We start from the raw sequence: 21,095 nt of genomic DNA on the forward strand, positions 1-21,095 counted from the left end.
ATTCCTAGCACATTTGGGTGTATTCCAATTATATTTAGGTCACAAATTAGTAACCCTCTATTGTCAGAAAAATAAAGACGGATATGGACAAACATGGTTATAGTTGTTAGTTATTGGTCATATGTAGTGATCACAACAATAAAAAAAATGTTGGGTATATGCTGCAAGGGCAAATTTATGGGATACAAATGGTAAGAAAGAAAAGTTGATATCTATCATCATTGCCACAAACACCACTACCAAAAACAATTTTGTCAAACAAATAAATGTTGGAAAATGATATGAAAGGTTGCCATCATTCATCACTGGAAATATGTTTCATCAGAAAAAATCTCAAGCAAAATGATATGTTCATCCTTGATTTATGAAAAATATAAACCTTTGTAGAGTCAGAATGAATGGTAACTGGTATTGTAGGCCCATTCCATCAACAAGGCTGCAGCACCATGTAAGCCTAAGCTTTTATTCAGAGTCCAATTTTATACAGATTTGGAGATTTTCCTTGGATGATCTTGGACCCTGGGGATCAAAGTCATTCAAAATAATATTGCAATGACATCCAACTTGTACCTGGAACAAGTCTAACCCTAAACATTCTCAATAAGTTTCTTACTTTTTTCAAAATCCATGGGGCCAATTACAGAGGTCTTTTGGAAAAAAACACATTTTTATTTTGTGTCAATTCATTATGCTTTGGAAAGTTAGGACCTTATAGTTTCACACATATGGTGTGTTTCTATTGGGACCATTTACCGGTAAAAAGACGGTAAAGGGATTAATTCTGCTCAATAGAAACTGACCTTCCCCGCTATTTACCGGTAAACAGAAGCGAGTTTTTACCGGTAACGTTTTCCTTCTTGAGGAAGGAAAATAGCGGAGACGCTTACCGGTAAACGTCAATAGAAACTCACTCCGTTCCGATTGAATGCGCATACAGGGAAGAAAACGGAAGTGGAGTCGCGAAATTGACCTCTGCAGCTTGTTTATGTATTATACCATGATTATACCATTCCGTTCGCCAAAATTCTTAGGCCTAATCACATACAAATATTTGACTCACTTGCTATAAATAAAGTAAATGGAAGAAATATTCATAATGCATTATCCTTGCATTATACATATTATGCTAAATATTTAACATGAGTTATGATTTATGACCCCAGTAAAAGCCGTAAAATAAAACAACAACAACAACATCAGCGGATGAATCCAGCTGTGCATGCGAAATAAATAGAAATCAACTCGGATCCGCGGTCCGCCGCGGCGGTGTGTGCTTCAGAAAATTAGAAAGATTTCATGAATTTAATATTATGTTGTTGATGTTAAATTACTATTCGCTAAAAAGAATATTAACTGAAATTAAACTGTGACAGATTAAATTCTAAGACCTATTTTTTTTTCGCAACAATACTGAGTACTCACGTCGATATCACTGAGGGGGATTTCCCAATGGCGTAATTTGATGTACGAGAACGAATGAAAACGCTAATAAAAAAAGATTCTTCTGTCTTCTTTTCTCGTGTTTGCTACCTCATTTTTAGCCAAACAATTAAGAAAATACTACAATATAATATTAAAATCCACAATGCTTTGCGATTGACCCCAGTGCACGACCTTTCGCCGGCAAACTTTTAAGTTGTGTCAATTGACGCTGTTCATCAAGTGTTTACCGGTAAACAACGTGCACTGGAACCTGACCGTTATCCGCCTTTCGCCGCTATTTGACGGCGAACAGTTTTACCGGTAAAATGCAGGGGACTCAATAGAAACACGCTAATAGTCATATACCCTGTTTGGCTATACTAGTATTTAGCTATTATATTGTTGTAAGAATGAAAGTTGATTTCTTTTCTAAATGCCTTTATAAGCTGATTTGGTAATTACTACCTCAAGCGTCAAGATTAGTCCAGATCAGAAACACAGATTAGGTTTTATAAATAATTAATTAAACGATTCTGAGATTAGACTACATAATCATTGGAAGTGAATTAAGCTTTAGGTATTATGTAAAACTATATTTCAAAAGAATTGTCATGAGCGGCATATTTAATTTGACACAATCAAAGAGTGGTAATGATTTAAATGAAGTTTGGTTGGCTTATGAATATTGATGAATAGGATCAACCAAATGTTTGTTCATGCTGGAAAAACTTTTTGATTTGATTCCAGCAATCCCTTTTAATTCACAACATTTAACATATAAGTTTGTCAAAACTTTCATATAATTTATTGTAGAAATATTTAGGGAAAAGCAATTTGCTTGAGCCTGGTCCCATCAGAACCCAAGTGTGTGTCCGCCCGGACTGACTGGTTCAACAAACTGAAACACATGTATAAGATACATCGGTTAATATCAACACTCATAAAAGCATACAGCTGACCATAGGTTTAATGGCATAGTGTCATACAGTGCCATCACTGTATATAAGCAAGCAGCTTGTTCAAACATACGCCCTACTCGGAAGTAAATTTCAGCTCCATTTTAATTCACCTCCAAAATCTACCTCGATTCAATTACCAAGCGAAGAGCTCTCAGAGCTATTTTAATATATCTGTACACACACATGCTATACACTTAGACGCTAATTGCTGATGTAGTTATACAAACCCATAACCACGGTCATTTTCCGACAAGACGGTAGCGACGAGTAGGTAAACACACCTAGGTGGCGTGCGTATGGCGTTGGACGTGTCAGCTTTGGTTTGCCTCAATTTGGCACCTCAACTTATTTCAAATAGCTGGGAGCGAGACAAAATAAGATTTGCACCATGAGGTATATGGTATGATTTCTCACCGTTCTGTGTTCTTGAGGCACTGTAGGAGTTTGTTGTTGTCTAAATATTTGAAGGTTTTTCTCATCTTGTATATGTTGTAGGTGATAATCAAATATGGCAGATAGATATGTCATGTGGTCTGTCTTGAATTCACACTTGCAATAAGATTTCTGTAGTTTGAGATGGCAGCTTGTGCCTGTAGCTGTCTATTAACGCAGCAGCTATTTAGTAGTTGTCTATTTATGCAGCTATTTTGGTTGCTAAGGCTGAAATTTATATGGCTGCCACTTACAGATTTCAAAACTCCATTTCTCTTTTCCCATTTCTCCATTTCAATTATCACAGCCATGATACACTGTAACTCTTTATTTACATAACTCACCATATTCTACTCTTTGTTTCACTATCTCCATATAAAAGATATCAGTAGAAATTCTAAAATTGGAGCGCAAGAACACAATCAATGCAGTGTACCTTAAATGGGGCAAGGAATATAGTTAAGACATGACAAGCATGACCCATTTAGGTCCATCAAAGTGTGTTATATTGCCTCGTTAAGAGTGAAAAACACCAATAACAAACACAATAGCATAGAAATGAAGAGTGTTTTTAAATTAAGTTGTCAATAAGTAAACATCAAACTTGATTTTAATTAATACTGCCTAAATGCCATGCATTGGAATTGCCAAGAGAGGTTATCCAATGTGAAAACATTTATAAAGTGGTGGAACCGAAATTGAACTTAGCCCTGCTTTAAAGATGAACATTTTGGTTTGTAAATTCATCAATAAAAGTTTTGAAAGGGTGAGATGATTTTTGAGGTGATTTATCTGCGCAGCTGTGGAAAACAAAACAAAACAAAATTATTACCACTAACCCTCATCATTGTTTGTTTGTCTTTTCAGTTTTACGAGATGATTTTCGTACAGAACCCATCAATTCTGTTGCAGTGACAGGAGAGGTGGCAATACTAGAATGTGAACCTCCGAGGGGACACCCTCCTCCAACGGTGAAATGGATGAAGGATGAAATGATGATATCACCAGATGACCGCATACAACTAATACCTGATGGGAACCTTATGATAGATGGGGTAAGTATTATCTGTCTGGAGAGGTGGAGGGGAAGGGGTTCAAGGGGGAGGGGAAGATGACCGTATACAGCTTATACCTGATGGGAACCTCATGATAGATGGGGTAAGTTTATCTGTCTGGGGAGGGGGGGGTTCAAGGTGAGGGGAAGAGGACAGTATACAGCTTATACCTGATGGGAACCTTATGATAGATGGGATAAGTCTTTATCTGTCTGGGATGGGGGAGGGGTTCAAGGGGATGGGAAGATGACCGTATACAGCTCATACCTAATGGTAACCTCATGATAGATAGGGTAAGTCTTATCTATCTGGGGAGGGGGAGGAGAGGGCCAGATCATCTCATGCTTGATTGGAACCTCATGATAAATGGGTCTTTCTTGGGTGGAGAGAGGTAAGGGCCAGATGATTGCATACAGCTCACTCCTGATAAGTCTGACTACACATCGCAGCGAGATGCAATGCTATAAAAACTGAATCTGAGTCAGATTTTACGAGCTCAGTAGTGAAAATTTCGCTCCGCAATGGAGTTGGATTTTGTTTAACTTTATCGCATCGCACTGCGATATCACAGCCGTGAACAAATTGTGTGACAAAATTGAAATGTACATTATAATCTCATCACACAATGATGTAATGCTGCGATTTGGAGTTTGAATCAAACTATATAGACCTACAGATCTTTTTACAAATGCTAACATAACTTCATAATATATCTTGCACCCAATTGAAATAGGTAATTCCCTGTCATTCTACAATGGAATTATGTTTGTTTATTTGTAACCAATTTTGATGTAACCTTATCTCCTTGGCAGGTGCGTAGTGAAGATGCAGGTTTCTACACATGTACAGCCTCAAATATGATAGGGTCAAAGGTCAGCAGAACCGCAGAACTTACTGTCAGAGGTATGTATGTTTATAAACTGACTGTTTCTTACTGAAACAAGCTTGAATACTGAAAGAACCATACTCGGTACATTGCCTGTCATAAATACTGTGTTTTTAAGTTCTAAAACATTAATCACATATTTTGCTTCTAATTCCTGGGAGATTTTAATTGATTTCACTAATTCAGTTAGAAGTAGGGTGGGAAATACAACTGCCAATTTTGGAAAGGAAATATTTCACGTCCTCCTCCATTTAGCTGAAATCAGCTAAATTCAGTGTTCAGTATTTGAAGGGATTCATGCATAGTGCTTTTGAATCACTTCAGTTCAGATTCATCGGGTGATGAATCCAGATCAGATGTGAAGTATTGTGTTACACATTCGTCTTTCTTTGTGACTTGCATGGTATAATACAGGGTGTGCTAAAATGCTAGTCATTTGAGTGATTTTGGCCATAAGCCTAAAATTGAAAATTGCTGTTGACCTTCCATGTTGTCCTCAATGGTATTCATCTATGTATATAACTTGACTCCAGAGATCTGTATCTCCTCTTGGAAACTTTAGATTCAACATCAATTGGGATCTGAAACATTGTATGGACAGCCTGTATGCCAAGTATGGACAGCCTGTATGCCAAGTATTTGGAGTGCACTACACTAAATCCTTCCGCATTTGGTGTAACCCTTCATAGTTCCGGTAAAAAATAGCGCCTATGCGAAATATATCGGCGTCCCAAGGGAACCAAATTTGAGTGACTCTTGGTTGTTTTGATAAAAACGATAGAATAGGAGCTCAACATTTCAAATCTGTTCAGAAAATGTTCGGAATCGAATGTACATGGGCAATAGGCCCTCGGAACAATATCATGGCCGGAACTGGTAAGGAGGCGAGAGTGTCGGGTGAAATTGGGATGGCGCTGTTCAGGAGTTCGTATCTTTTAAGCTTGTCTCAACTTGTCCCAAAAAATCAAATTTAAATAAAAGTTTAATCTTTATTTAAGACGTTGATTCGATCAAAATATTAAAAATGTTGTTACATGGGGTAGAAAAACAAACTTACTTTCTTGTATTTTCCGTGTATTTCAATGGGACGATTATTTAGTGGTGTGCGCCTTCAAGACTCATTTTATAGGCTATGGACATGATTAATACCTGATCTTAAGTGCCAAAAAGTTGAGATTTTTGTCTGAAACTGATGTTTTTGCAACGAAAAAAGATCTGTTTTCTATTTCCGCTCTACAAATACGCGATTTCATTCTTCAACGCTACGAGAAATTCGCTTCAAAACACAAGTTCCCGTCGAATTGACAATTTAAGACCCGCTTTTGAAATTGAGCTATTTTGGCCACAATATCATAGAAGTGGTCACTTTTGATTATCTCGGTGCAGAAAAAATGAAACATCTTTGGAATTATTTTGATGCAAAATGTAATTATAAGATCAAAACTCAATTATAACCGTTTTGAAAATAATCACTGAACCTTTAATTGGGTCTCAATAGACATTTAAAGTCAAAGCATACTATATTACGGCCTAATGATGGAAAAATGACGGCATTTTTATTATATGACCAAATATTCAATTCCCAAGAGAGAAATTTATCAAAAATTCTAATGATGGGGTTCTTAATTTTAGATCTTGCAAAAATAATGCACACAACTGGGAAATTTAACATTTTAGAGTGTCAAATTGACGTTCTATCTACCCATACCCCCCCCCCCCAAACTTTAGGCACATGACTACTTGCACGTCCTTATATTATGCATGATATAAGGGTGGGGGGGGGGGGGTGAAATGATCACATGTCGCTTTTCGGTCATGTTATATTTGTGATTGTACATACTTTTAACAAACAAAGTCACTTTCCTGATGTTAATGTAATTCTAAATACAGTTTAACATGGTCAAAATGTTGCTCTGGCCCTTGAATACCGAAAATTGCGAAAAGTATCATATATTTCACCCAGTCCCAGCTTGTTTGGAGCCCTGATTTATAACTTTAGAGCAACTAGCGATAAAAAGCAATTACACTTTTTTAGGATGTTGACCACTGATTCCAAAAATAAAGAATATCAAAAATATTTTTTCTTATAAGAGTGCACTACACTAAATCCTTCCGCATTTGGTGTAACCCTTCATAGTTCCGGTAAAAAATAGCGCCTATGCGAAATATATCGGCGCCCCAAGGGAACCAAATTTGAGTGACTCTTGGTTGTTTTGATAAAAACGATAGAATAGGAGCTCAACATTTCAAATCTGTTCAGAAAATGTTCCGAATCGAATGTACATGGGCAATAGGCCCTCGGAACAATATCATGGCCGGAACTGGTAAGGAGGCGAGACTGTCGGCTGGAATTGGGGATGGCGCTGTTCAGGAGTTCGTATCTTTTAAGCTTGTCTCAACTTGTCCCAAGAAATCAAATTTAAATAAAAGTTTAATCTTTATTTAAGACGTTGATTCGATCAAAATATTAAAAATGTTGTTACATGGGGTAGAAAAACAAACTTACTTTCTTGTATTTTCCCGTGTATTTCAATGGGACGATTATTTAGTGGTGTGCGCCCTTTGCCAATGAAATTCAATGTGACTAGAGATAGATTTATGATTACACAATGAAACACAAGAGAACAGTTGATGCTATATTTCATCTATGGATGTGTTTATGAGACAGATGTAATAGAGTTATTAAGAGTGATGGAATGTCAATTGGTAGGAATCAGTGTGTAACATATAATTGTGGATAGCTTATGTGTATATTAATAGCTTATGTGACTGATAATGACATATTAATTATCTGCGGAGGATCATTTTCATCCGCTTTCAAAGTGGGTCATTGCGGTTTGAGTCAGACCCTTTCACAGGGAATATTTTAAAATAATGAACATTGAATAAAGTTTTGAACCTGATTAAGGGAGCACAGGAGCATTTTCAGGAATTTCAATATATATTCACTTTGAGATGTAGGCAATCCATATAATGTTACATTCTGATTAGTTTACGACTGAACTTTTAACTTTATTTTTGAAAATCTTTAAAAAAATAAAATAGTATTGGGATTGGGCAATATTATGTTTTGGGGACATCTTTAAATAAAAGATTGATCACAAAAGTATTAAAAGTTTCTAATTGTAATAATCCATGTTGGGGCAAACACTCGTTTGATAATTAACTTTTAAACACATATCATCTTTTGTCGTTCCTCTTTTGTAGCTAAACCAACGTTCATCTCAGCTTTAGAGGATGCCACCGTTGCACCGGGAGAGACTGCCACCTTGAGGTGTATAGTGGAAGGAGACCCAACACCTAAGATTACATGGAGCAAGAATGACTTACCAGATCTTACAATACCGGATGGCAGGTAAGGAACTCTGGCTATGTGTATGAGATTGCTATATGAAAATGACAATCACCATCTAATTTGTAGTATGAAGTTACTTTGTCAATTGCAGAAAGCACCACCACACTATGTGTATGACTTCACTGTGTCAATTATAGGAAGCACCAAATGTTACACTGATTTCACTGCAAACTGATGCTTCTAAATTGCCTTGATGCATAAGACTGATATCATACTTCAAATTGAATGGAGACTCATCACAGTTTATTTTCTGTTAGGTTGACAGTTTTTCCCAACCACATCAAAATCCACTTTAATACAACATTGCCACTGCCACATCAAGAGAACAAGAAACAACATGAAACATTGTATTCAACCAAAAATTCACTTAAATGCAACTGACCGAAACTTTCAACTTAACCGGATACACAACTTAACAAAGTTTTAAAAACGATCCAATTATCTCATTTGAGGGTCATACCCCCACACGCAGTCACATTCCACAATTACAGTGCCTCTCTCCCTAAAGAGCCGATCACCAAAACAATAAAAACCTTCACAACTTGTACTTGTGTTATTACAATGCGGAACACATTATATCTTAGTTTGAGGCAATTTTGTCCAAAGTATATTGTCAGCTTCTATTTACAAAAATATTCCGATGAGCCCCCAGCGTCTGTTGTACATCTCTATCACACACAGAGATAACAAATTATCCCGGTATTAAAGATGAAGATGTTCCCAGGTAATCAGCAAGTGGTCCTGACCTGTCTAGCATTCTCCCTCCCTCCTTCAATGAGCACCTAGCGTCTGTTGTACATCTCTATCACACACAGAGATAACAAATTATCCCGGTAAGATGAAGATGCTCCCAGGTAATCAGCAAGTGGTCCTGACCTGTCTAGCATTCTCCCTCCCTCCTATGGGGATGTATCTTCTTCAATGTTTTTATGTTTGGCAGTGTTGATACAATAGCCCTTCGGCATTTCATTTTTGTGTGGATGATAATGTCTTTACTGGACGGTTCCCATTCAGACCTAAAGTACCCACCCGGAGGAGGTGCAGTAAAACTGGATAGATCCATACAATATTCGAGTCCCATGAAAGCATCTTTGCAATCTATAAACCTGCTCCATCTTGAACTCTGCACACCCTCCAGCCTATAATGGCTCTAATAAAGACATAACCATCATCATCATCACTAGACATATTTGGGAAAATATTTTCTATGCCTTAGGAGTCTAAATAAGAAAACTAGCTGTAAGTATGTGGTTCCCACACAGGATAAACACCATCATATATTCCGTCAGCTTGCTTATAGTTATTGCCATCATACCATATAGTGGGAAAAGTGCATAGTGTATCAACAAGAATAGTTGTTGTAGATTGAGATATTGCTGTCATCACTAGGGGATAATGACCCTATCATGAAGGGGGTAAAGCTGGGTAAACACTGGGAACCGTGTTGCATGAGAACCATCTTGTGTTTGGGAAGTATAAATTGAGAAGAATTATTTATTGTGGTGTATAAAAGGAGTGAACTTTTATATTAGAGAGCTTGCGATTTCGAAACGTAGGTATCAAACACCCGTGCATCTATTCAAAATCACTCTTATGTGACGATATTTGAATAGATGCACGAGCGTTTGATACATATGTTTGGAAATTGCAAGCTCTGTGCTACCATACATGTATATAGGCCTACCATAAAACTTATAACCAAGAAGACACGATGCATGGTGTTTTTTTTACTTCTACTTCTTCAGTATAATGAATGAACAAAGAAGAATTCAGCCTTATGAATTTCTTGAGTAGATCTGACTCTAATGTCATGAGGGAAAATCTTCCTTTCCTATTGCCCCCTGGCTGTACTACTGTACTAGGCTGTATGTGTGGACAAAGGAGAATTTAGTTGTTTTTAATTTCTTGAGTAGATCTGATTCTTTGCTTACATTAATATTCCTGTATATCAAGCATGTGGAGATAATAATAGGTTAAGATAGATAGAGCTGTAAATCTTGGAATGTCATTATGGTCATCAGTAGATATCTATCTAGCTGTTGAACATATGTCAGCTACAGCGAATCACTTGTCTGGTCCTTGTTGATGAGTTGGGATTTGAGAGATGTAGGCCTACCAGTTGTTAGGTTGACATCATACTAAAGAACTGACAAATTCAAATAATGCAACAACACCATACACTATGGACCACAATGGCCTCATCCCAATGGCAAAGTTCAATAACCTCAATTAAACAATCATAGTGCAAATTTGACCTCAAGCTACAAAGTACGAGTTTTCATACCCAAATTTTCAAAGGTCATTCAATGAATGAACAAATATATTGGGGTCAAGGAACTGTGCCTTGATAGATTAGCATGTTGTGGATCCTAGTGATACTTGCCTCATAGCATACTTTCTCCTAAGTGTGTAAAGTTGGCATCTGGCATAAGTCTTTTGGCTTTTTGTGCTTATTTTTTCCTAATGTGAAAAGTAGTAGAATTTGACACCCATTCAAATTTGGAATATGACATTATAAAGTTTCTTCATACATTCTTCAACATCAAAGATTATCAAATCTTCAATTTTTTGGATTTACAAATTTGAGGATGACGTATCTACTGAGTCTGTAATTAGATTGAATTGAATGGAATGGAATCAACATGAATTGGATTAAATTGAATTGAATCAAGTTGAGTTATCACTTATCAGTTAAATTGAATTGAATTGATTTAAGTTGAAGTGAATTGAGTTTATCCAGGTGGTAATTATCTTTTATTGTGTGAGGTTTCATATTCCATTTCATCATCATTTTGAACCCTGAACCCATTTTGAACCTCATCACAAAAGAGTTCAATGTCCAAGACCACACCACATCATGTTCCTCTAATCAATACAGACAAGTGACACATGCGCTAGCCATCAGGAGTTCACAACATCTCTGACCCACATATATGAAGAAAGTAATGTCATTTGAAGTAGCCTCACCCCTTCACTCCCCCCATATCACCATCAAGATATCATCATATAGAGTTCACGTCCAAGACCACATCATGTTCTTCTATTCAATACAGACAAGTGACACATGCACTAGCCATCAGGAGTTCACAACATCTCTGACCCATATATTCATGAAGAAGAAAGTCATGTCACTTGAAGTAGCCTCATCTAAAGGCAAAAGTTCACAACCCCTCACTCATCACATGACATCGAGACATGCACAGTGTCTGTAAGGTATGAGTTTCAGTACCCAAAGTTGCAAAGTTGGTGGCAAATTCTGTAGCATACATGTAGGGGGCGATACGCTCTTGAAGATTTTACTCCTGCTTGCCCATGGCACCAAAATGATTGGACCAATGGATGGGACAAGTTGCTTCCCCCTTTATATGCAACACAACACATACTGTATAAACTACTCCAATATTGTCTGTTGCACCATTTAATTACATTCCAAATTTCTCATGAAACCATCATCATTCATCATAACTGGTACACATCACCCATCTGACTTGCTTGTCACATCACATCTTATCAATTCAATAGAGTTTACATGGCTAGGGAAAAAGAAGCATGTTTTCATTGCATTTTAATAATATTTCCTACCTAATATTCATGTCATGGGCTTTGGAATCATTTTGATAAGCCGTTCAACTTTTGGAATGAACAGAGCGTGAAGCATGACAGCACCTGTGCTGTCGCATTCTTGACTAAACGCTTTCTTATGACGCTCTCATTATTTGATGTTTTTATTACGGATTTGATGCCTCGCAGCGAATAGTTGTCTTATCATACCGACTCTCCTTTACCCTAAGGAATGTATTTTCACTCCAGTTTATTTTTCACTTGTTGCTAAGCAAAAAATTACAGTAAATTTGTCAGAAAATGAATAATATTATGACAAAATTAGCAATTGCGAAGTTTAGGTGAGTGGGATAGCAGGAGCCCATTTTTTTCCAGTTTTAGCCGTTAGCAAAAAAAAAATCCAGTGTATTTTGATCGTATAGGATATGAGTCAAGGAAGCCAGCCAATAATTGCATTTATATTTCCGTAGGTTTTGTGGTTCTTGAGTTAAGAATATATGAAACTGAAATTTTGGACATGAGGTGGAAATGACACCTCTTACATCAAGCCTTGGGATCTCCTTAATAGAACCTATACCATATCCTCTTGTGTGTCAGCTTTATTTGTCTCAATATGTGAGTGCAAATACTACTATGTCATGCTACCTTCTAACCTGCCTTAATTTAAAGAACCTGTGATAGAAAATTGTAGATTCATAAATCGATGATAGGTAAATAAATGAAAATGTTGTCTAGTTATGAAGAAATTCATTGCAGAAGTGCTGATATATCACAGAGATTCAAGCAATACATAGTAACATGTAAAAAAATGTGGTAAGCAGATTCAGTGAAACATGATGTCAATATTATGTGCACATTTCAATATCAATGTGTTGATGATGATGAAATCATACATCCAGAAGACAAAATACCACAAAACAGGATGCTAGCAACAAACTGAACATCTGAATTTGAAATAAACTATGACAAATGTATATAGAATTTGTGGCGACATAATAATGAAATAATGCTTATGCAGGATACATTCAATCCCATGTGATTTATGGATTTGAGTTTGATATCTTTTTAAGTACCTTTTGGTTCTTCATTCATAATAGAGCATCTGTGTGGGAGACAAGACATGCTCAAGGATGGGTTTGCTGCAAAATCTTCCTATTTGGGGGCAAACAATAGATCCTCAGCCCTAGAGCTTTTGGCTCCCTTGGTAGGTTGCCAACTGAACCCCCTTGCACACCCCTACACACTCACCCCCACACACCTGCACCAAGGGCAAATAAGTTTTGTGACCATCAAAGTGCAACAAAAACTTGATTATTTCGATAAGGTTGATACTGATATTGAGTTTATATAAATGTATATGAACTTTTTAAAAAGTGTTTACACATGATTTATCCATCAGATCATTTTCATGTTCCCAAGACATTTCAAAAATATGAATGAAAATTGATGGCAACAATCCAGACATTCAGAAAATATTGAATATACATTTTGGCAGCTCTGGTTTAATTTCTGTGCTCCAGTGAGAATCATTCCGGCTTGAAATGTTGGGGGAGAGGGGGGCAATCGGCCTGAATTGTCTAAAAGTGGCTGAAAAGGACAAAAAATGGGTCATTTTGCCAAAAGGTAGGGGAGGCATCCCCCCTGACACCCATGTGTGCATATGACGCAGAAGACCCCACCTCCCTGACAAGTGTGAATTGGCTCTTGTTTGAATGCAGCAGAGGAGTGGGATGAATAAACCAAATGTACTGGATTGGGTTTTGCCTTGTCTGATTTGTGGGTTTGGCAATCTGGATTAGACTAAATCAGACAGGTAGTGTGAATTGGCTCTTGTTTGAATGCAGTGGAGAGGAGTAGATGAGTAAACCAAATGTACTGGATTGGGTTTTGCCTTGTCTGATTTGTGGGTTTGGCAATCTGGATTAGACTAAATCAGACAGGTAGTGTGAATTGGCTCTTGTTTGAATGCAGTGGAGAGGAGTAGATGAGTAAACCAAATGTACTGGATTGGGTTTTGCCTTGTCTGATTTGTGGGTTTGGCAATCTGGATTAGACTAAATCAGACAGGTAGTGTGAATTGGCTCTTGTTTGAATGCAGTGGAGAGGAGTAGATGAGTAAACCAAATGTACTGGATTGGGTTTTGCCTTGTCTGATTTGTGGGTTTGGCAATCTGGATTAGACTAAATCAGACAGGTAGTGTGAATTGGCTCTTGTTTGAATGCAGTGGAGAGGAGTGGATGAGTAAACCAAATGTACTGGATTGGGTTTTGCCTTGTCTGATTTGTGGGTTTGGCAATCTGGATTAGACTAAATCAGACAGGTAGTGTGAATTGGCTCTTGTTTGAATGCAGTGGAGAGGAGTAGATGAGTAAACCAAATGTACTGGATTGGGTTTTGCCTTGTCTGATTTGTTGGTAGGTCCTTTACAGAGATTACCTTGTCAACATCTATTCGGCATTTATTTGGGTGTTTCTAGATTAGCATAAATTGAAGAAGAGTGGTGTTTCTAGATTAATTTGGTTCTTCAGTAGATTAGGCCTAACCTTTGTGTGTAAAGTAACTCTTGGCACACTATAGTGCCAAAATGGCAAAGTTGATAACAACATTTCAACAATTACAGCACAAAAGAATATGAAACTACAAAGTTCCAAGATTGACACAAGAACAGACCATCTAACTTATTCATTTCAGGGATAGGTTACAATATAATTTTAAACAGTGTCAATGTGTAAAAAGAAGGCGAGTGTGGGGGATGTTGAGCCGTAATTTATCTCTGAAGGTCCCTGTAAATTGAATCAAGATTCACTAAGCAAGAAATGGTCCCATCTCCAATGGCATAGTCCAATATCATCCTTTCAACAGTGCTACTCAAAAGAGTTTACAAACTGTGTCTTGACAGATGAGCATATGGATCCTAATGATGGGATTGGCTTAGTTCATACAGTTTGTGAAGGAGGGTTATCAGCTGGTTAGGGGTGACTGTGGGTCAGTATAAGTCAATCTTGACTTTCTTCACTTGCAGCTTTACTTTGAATGATAGAGTTAATGAGTGTGCACAAAGTATAGAGCATCTGTAAAAGTGATCTCAATGAAATAAATCCCAGCTAAAATCTTGATGTATTTCCAAAGTCAATTTGTATTCATTAGATTCTGTATAACCTCAATCAGTCTTGTCTAACGAAGTCTGATAAAGCCAATGATTAGTCTTGGTTAAGTCTATCCATCAAGATTCTATATAACCCTAATTAGTCTTGTGTAAGTCTTTTGAGATTTAAAACTCCTCTTGAGTATTGTAGTGTGAAGTCTGATGAAGCCTGTGATTAGAAAAACAAATTGTGGAATGAGTACGCTGGACTGGTCAAGTGATAATCAATTGCAACACAATCAATCACGGATGATGATCAAAGTTATCCGATTCTTAGTAATGGCTCACAGTGGACTCATCAGATGAGTGGACGGTGCCATGAGTTATGCAAAGTTATTAGCGTAAAACTCATTAATTTAAATTAATAATGTGATGCAATATCTGGAAATGTGCACAAAATTGGAGCAATTTACTCCGACATTTGTCAGAAAATGAGAAATCCTTATTCCTGTGTCAATTTAGCAGACTCTTTACACAGTCTTGTTGGGCAAGAGGTGTTCATGCATTCATACAGTAAACTCTTCTACAGTTCTATTAGTTTTGCTGTATGTCAACACCTTAATATCTGCTATAATTGCTCGTAATTTTGTGTAAGAGATATTCATTAGAAACTACCATAAGATTTATATGAAAATATGTTGTTGTTGTGGTATCCACAACAATGTGATATAATCTCATGGGTGCTGAATTGATGGTAATTGATGATACTCAATGTGAATTCCATTTTGATTATTTGGAAACAGGCGATGTTTCATCTCATTGTGGACACCATTTGGTACAGATGTGGACATTACATTCTGACATATACAAAGTGGAATCATTCACAGAATTGACAGTCAAATTAATAACAAGACCAAACTCTGTTAGGACGCACGAGGGGGAAAATTAGAATAGGGAAGGGTCTGGTCATTCCCATCATGCAATGGGATCCTCCTGTCAATATTTTGCTTTGTGGGATAGATGCACAAGGGAAGGGTCTGGGCATTCCCATCATGCATTTGGGTGTTCCATCCTGCTTGATGAGAACCCTGCTACATATTCCATTTACAGTGGCATAGCGTCATAGGGGCACAGGGGGGGGAGAGGGGCACGTGCCCCCCAATCGATCTGAAATTTTTAAAAATCCCACAGGAAAATAGCCGAAAAACAGCTTGTGCCCCCAATCAGACCCGGTGCCCCCCCCATCGGATGACCCACGCTATGCCACTGTGCATTGATGTGCGATGGCAAGTCATAGTGCATTGTGGGATGGGTGTAATTCTATAATTGTGGTACATAAGGGGGAAAATTACCCAAAACATTATCTGAACAGATATGTAACTATCCGAACAGAATTTGTGGTTTATAAAATAGATCTGTTTTTGGTTTTTGCCAATGTCTCCCAAATCTAAAACATGGTGTTTTTGTGGTATGATGTTTGAAATGTTATCCATATGTTACAAATGAGTCAACAGGGATACCTGTCTCTTTGTTTTAATTCTGACAAACACCTAAACTAAGACCAGTCTTCTTGGAGGAGCTAACAAACCAATTACATTTCCACCATTTCCCTCCTCATAAGTATTCATCTGTAAGATATTTGGGGAGAACAGAAAGTAATATGTAGAATGCAAGTGATTTTTCATTCTTTATCATTTAATATGACCTGTTTGCATTCTGATAACAATTTCATCTTCAATGCATTCTCTGTTGGTGCAATATACCTGTTCTAGCATTCATTATCATCATAACTTCATGAATGAAACAGTTGACAGGCTGTCTCTACCGTAGAGAGGTCATTGATCGTATTTGGTGACATACTGAAACGTTTAGAATTACACAAATTATTCCACGATGTCGCTTCTATAAATTATCTGCTGTGGTGTGCTCTCATGGTTTTCAAATGATGTAAACGATTCTCAACATACAATCCGGAAGCCATGTTGTGTGTTCACACATTAAATTACTGATAATAAAGTTACCAATATCATGGTAGACACATTCTCTATGACATTATAAAATCTCCTACCAGTTGGAGTGCATTGCTTGTTGCATGCAGCTCATGCATATTCAAGATATGCATGCCATCATCGGAAATCAGTCTCAACTTTATGGTGAAGTTTACTATAACAACCAACAACAGGATGCAACATGCAATGTTGAATATACATGGCTTGTAAGAAAATCATTTTTAAATTTGCTTGTGCAAAAATATACCTTTTTTACTTTAACTAAAGTACCCAACAGGTTGCACCCTCTATGTGGCCCCTACTCGGGCCCCTACTTAGCTGTGAGGGGTACTCAATGGTACCTAACATGTATATAGTACCCTCTATGTGGCCCTTACTTAGCTGTGAGGGTACTCACTCAGTGGTACCCACCAGGTATATAGTTACCTCTACATGGCCCCTATTTTATAGCTGTGAGGGGTACATGGTCTTATTATGAAATTCAAATAGACTCTGACAAGATCATACAGAAGCATGTGAAAGTAAATCCCTACCACTTCAAAGTGTATGTGGTGGCCTCCCATTGCCCTTGCAGATGCACTTTATCACATATATTTTGATACAAAATGTAGTAATCGATCAAAAATTTACTAAAATTTGGCCACAAAAGCATTTAGCAGTTTTATGACTACATTTTGTTTTTTCACAAAAACTTCATTCAAATGAGTGCAAACATGCCTAGTATTGGTTAAGCGGCTCTCAAGATTATATTTTGCAATTTCAGGGCTAGTCTTACAAGCTGTTGAAAGATGAGATGAATTTTGAAGCCTATATCTTTGTATAAAGATGTTTGACAAGATATTAGATATGAAAGCCGCTCCCTTGCTATTCATAAACATACCTGTATAATATCTACATTATCACCACAGGCGCTAGGACCATTCCAATTCATAACAGTTTATCTTGCTATTCATAAACACACCTGTATATATCTACATCATCACCACAGGCGCTAGGACCATTCCAATTCATAACAGTTTATCAACACACCTGTATATATCTACATCATCACCACAGGCGCTAGGACCATTCCAATTCATAAACACACCTGTATATATCTACATCATCACCACAGGCGCTAGGACCATTCCAATTCATAAACACACCTGTATATATCTACATCATCACCACAGGCACTAGGACCATTCCAATTCATAACAGTTTATCTTGCTATTCATAAACACACCTGTATATATCTACATCATCACCACAGGCGCTAGGACCATTCCAATTCATAACAGTTTATCAACACACCTGTATATATCTACATCATCACCACAGGCGCTAGGACCATTCCAATTCATAAACACACCTGTATATATCTACATCATCACCACAGGCGCTAGGACCATTCCAATTCATAAACACACCTGTATATATCTACATTATCACCACAGGCGCTAGGACCATTCCAATTCATAACAGTTTATCTTGCTATTCATAAACACACCTGTATATATCTACATCATCACCACAGGCGCTAGGACCATTCCAATTCATAACAGTTTATCAACACACCTGTATATATCTACATCATCACCACAGGCGCTAGGACCATTCCAATTCATAAACACACCTGTATATATCTACATCATCACCCCAGGCGCTAGGACCATTCCAATTCATAAACACACCTGTATATATCTACATCATCACCACAGGCGCTAGGACCATTCCAATTCATAAACACACCTGTATATATCTACATTATCACCACAGGCGCTAGGACCATTCCAATTCATAAACACACCTGTATAATATCTACATTATCACCACAGGCGCTAGGACCATTCCAATTCATAAACACACCTGTATATATCTACATCATCACCACAGGCGCTAGGACCATTCCAATTCATAACAGTTTATCAACACACCTGTATATATCTACATTATCACCACAGGCGCTAGGACCATTCCAATTCATAACAGTTTATAAACACACCTGTATATATCTACATCATCACCACAGGCGCTAGGACCATTCCAATTCATAAACACACCTGTATATATCTACATCATCACCACAGGCGCTAGGACCATTCCAATTCATAAACACCTGTATATATCTACATTATCACCACAGGCGCTAGGACCATTCCAATTCATAAACACACCTGTATATATCTACATTATCACCACAGGCGCTAGGACCATTCCAATTCATAACAGTTTATCAACACACCTGTATATATCTACATTATCACCACAGGCGCTAGGACCATTCCAATTCATAAACACACCTGTATATATCTACATTATCACCACAGGCGCTAGGACCATTCCAATTCATAAACACACCTGTATATATCTACATTATCACCACAGGCGCTAGGACCATTCCAATTCATAAACACACCTGTATATATCTACATCATCACCACAGGCGCTAGGACCATTCCAATTCATAAACACACCTGTATATATCTACATTATCACCACAGGCGCTAGGACCATTCCAATTCATAAACACACCTGTATAATATCTACATTATCACCACAGGCGCTAGGACCATTCCAATTCATAAACACACCTGTATATATCTACATTATCACCACAGGCGCTAGGACCATTCCAATTCATAACAGTTTATCAACACACCTGTATATATCTACATTATCACCACAGGCGCTAGGACCATTCCAATTCATAACAGTTTATCAACACACCTGTATATATCTACATTATCACCACAGGCGCTAGGACCATTCCAATTCATAACAGTTTATCTAATAGTAATTATAAGAGTGTCACAATTCATAAATCGCTTGTCACGACCGAAAAATGATACGATGCGCTTACTGGAGCCTAAGATCCTGGCTTATATTTCAATACGGGGGATAAATAAAGATGCGTAGTCGTGGATTGTATGCGTGATAAGAATGTTACCAGGGATACATTGTATTATTTGTCGTCGGTAAGCTTCAATGCTCCTGATGCTGCTAATAAGACTTGTCGGATGCATAATTTACATGTTATTATTGCAGGTGCCGATATGTTTTCTGTAATAACAATGTTGTAAAATTTGTGTAGAGTATGTATTATTAGCTCATGCATTAAAGTGGAATTTTTATGAGGTAGATGTTGAGTATGAAGTTGGGTTTGTTGAAAATAGATTGAAGATTTGAATGTCATTTAATGAACAGGGAAAATGAAATTATTCACTAAGTAAAAAAAGAAAAATGCAGACATATCCCGTCTTGTGATCTTACCGAAAATTAAGAAATAGAGTATATTATTATGGATGTCCTATCAGAACTCGAGTGTGTTAATTCCACACTGGGAACCTGTAATATGAAAATTGTAAGGTGGCAGCAAAAATTCCACTTGCGCTATGATTCAGATTAGCACAGGCTCCGTGCTGGGACTCTGATGATCTAAGATATCCCTACAATTGTACATGCTCACTTCACTTGCTATTCAAGGGGTCTTGCGGTTTGCAAACGGGGCTAGTTCTTATTCAGATCTCAAATTGGAAGACCACTGCATCAGTATTCAAGATGGCTGCCATATATCAAGTGGCAGCTATTCATGCTCACTATCTTCTCACTCGTCATGGTTAGGGAGTAGTCTCAGGTGTAGTAACTAGAGCTGGTACAGCAAAGCTTCTTATTGATAAGACTTGTCTTAAACTACATCATGTAATGCTATAGTCTATGTTTAATAAGGAGGGCCTATTTTTTACATAAATGATCGTGATTTGCACACGTTTTTCACTCTTAACTTGCTCTTAACTCTTAAGCTTATAAATCGTCCATTTCTTCCATAATTTAACAAATTTACTTAATCTTGAATGAGTTGTCTTATGCTTCTTGCCGCCTTGAGATTGGTAGTGATGTAACTGCATGTTTGGGGTTGCGCAGCCTGAAATGTGCGTGCTGCTGTTGGAATCGGAGCATAATACACTTGCGTGTGAAGGCAGTTTGGAATCGGAATGCTGTCTCATATACAATGACATACTTTGATATACTATCAATCTGGAGGTGATGCAGTATATATTGAATGAGCTATCTTTTAACAAATTTACTTCATCTTCTTGATGACATTGAATGAGTTGTCTTATGCTTCTTGCCGCCTTGAGATTGGTAGTGATGTAACTGCATGTTTGGGGTTGCGCAGCCTGAAACGTGTGTGCTGTTGTTGGAATCAGAGCATACACTTGCGTGTGAAGGCAGTTTGGAATCGGAATGCTGCCCATACACATGTACATACTTTGATATACTATCAATCTGGAGGTGATAGCAGTAATGCAGTATATATTGAATGAGCTATCTTGTGCTACACCAATAT

At 37.5% G+C, this 21,095-nt stretch overlaps 1 protein-coding gene across 1 annotated transcript in view; it reads left to right on the top strand.

Annotated features, from left to right (window-relative positions):
* The window catches only part of LOC140170546 (uncharacterized), a 180,080-nt gene that overhangs the window by 135,393 nt on the left and 23,592 nt on the right, over positions 1 to 21,095 (top strand). Inside the window, 3 exon segments of the mRNA XM_072193895.1 lie at positions 3,681 to 3,868; positions 4,681 to 4,771; positions 7,962 to 8,109. Of these exon segments, the coding sequence (XP_072049996.1) occupies positions 3,681 to 3,868; positions 4,681 to 4,771; positions 7,962 to 8,109 (427 nt within the window).

The sequence above is a fragment of the Amphiura filiformis genome, chromosome 14, assembly GCF_039555335.1.
Source record: "Amphiura filiformis chromosome 14, Afil_fr2py, whole genome shotgun sequence".
Classification (NCBI taxonomy): domain Eukaryota; kingdom Metazoa; phylum Echinodermata; class Ophiuroidea; order Amphilepidida; family Amphiuridae; genus Amphiura; species Amphiura filiformis.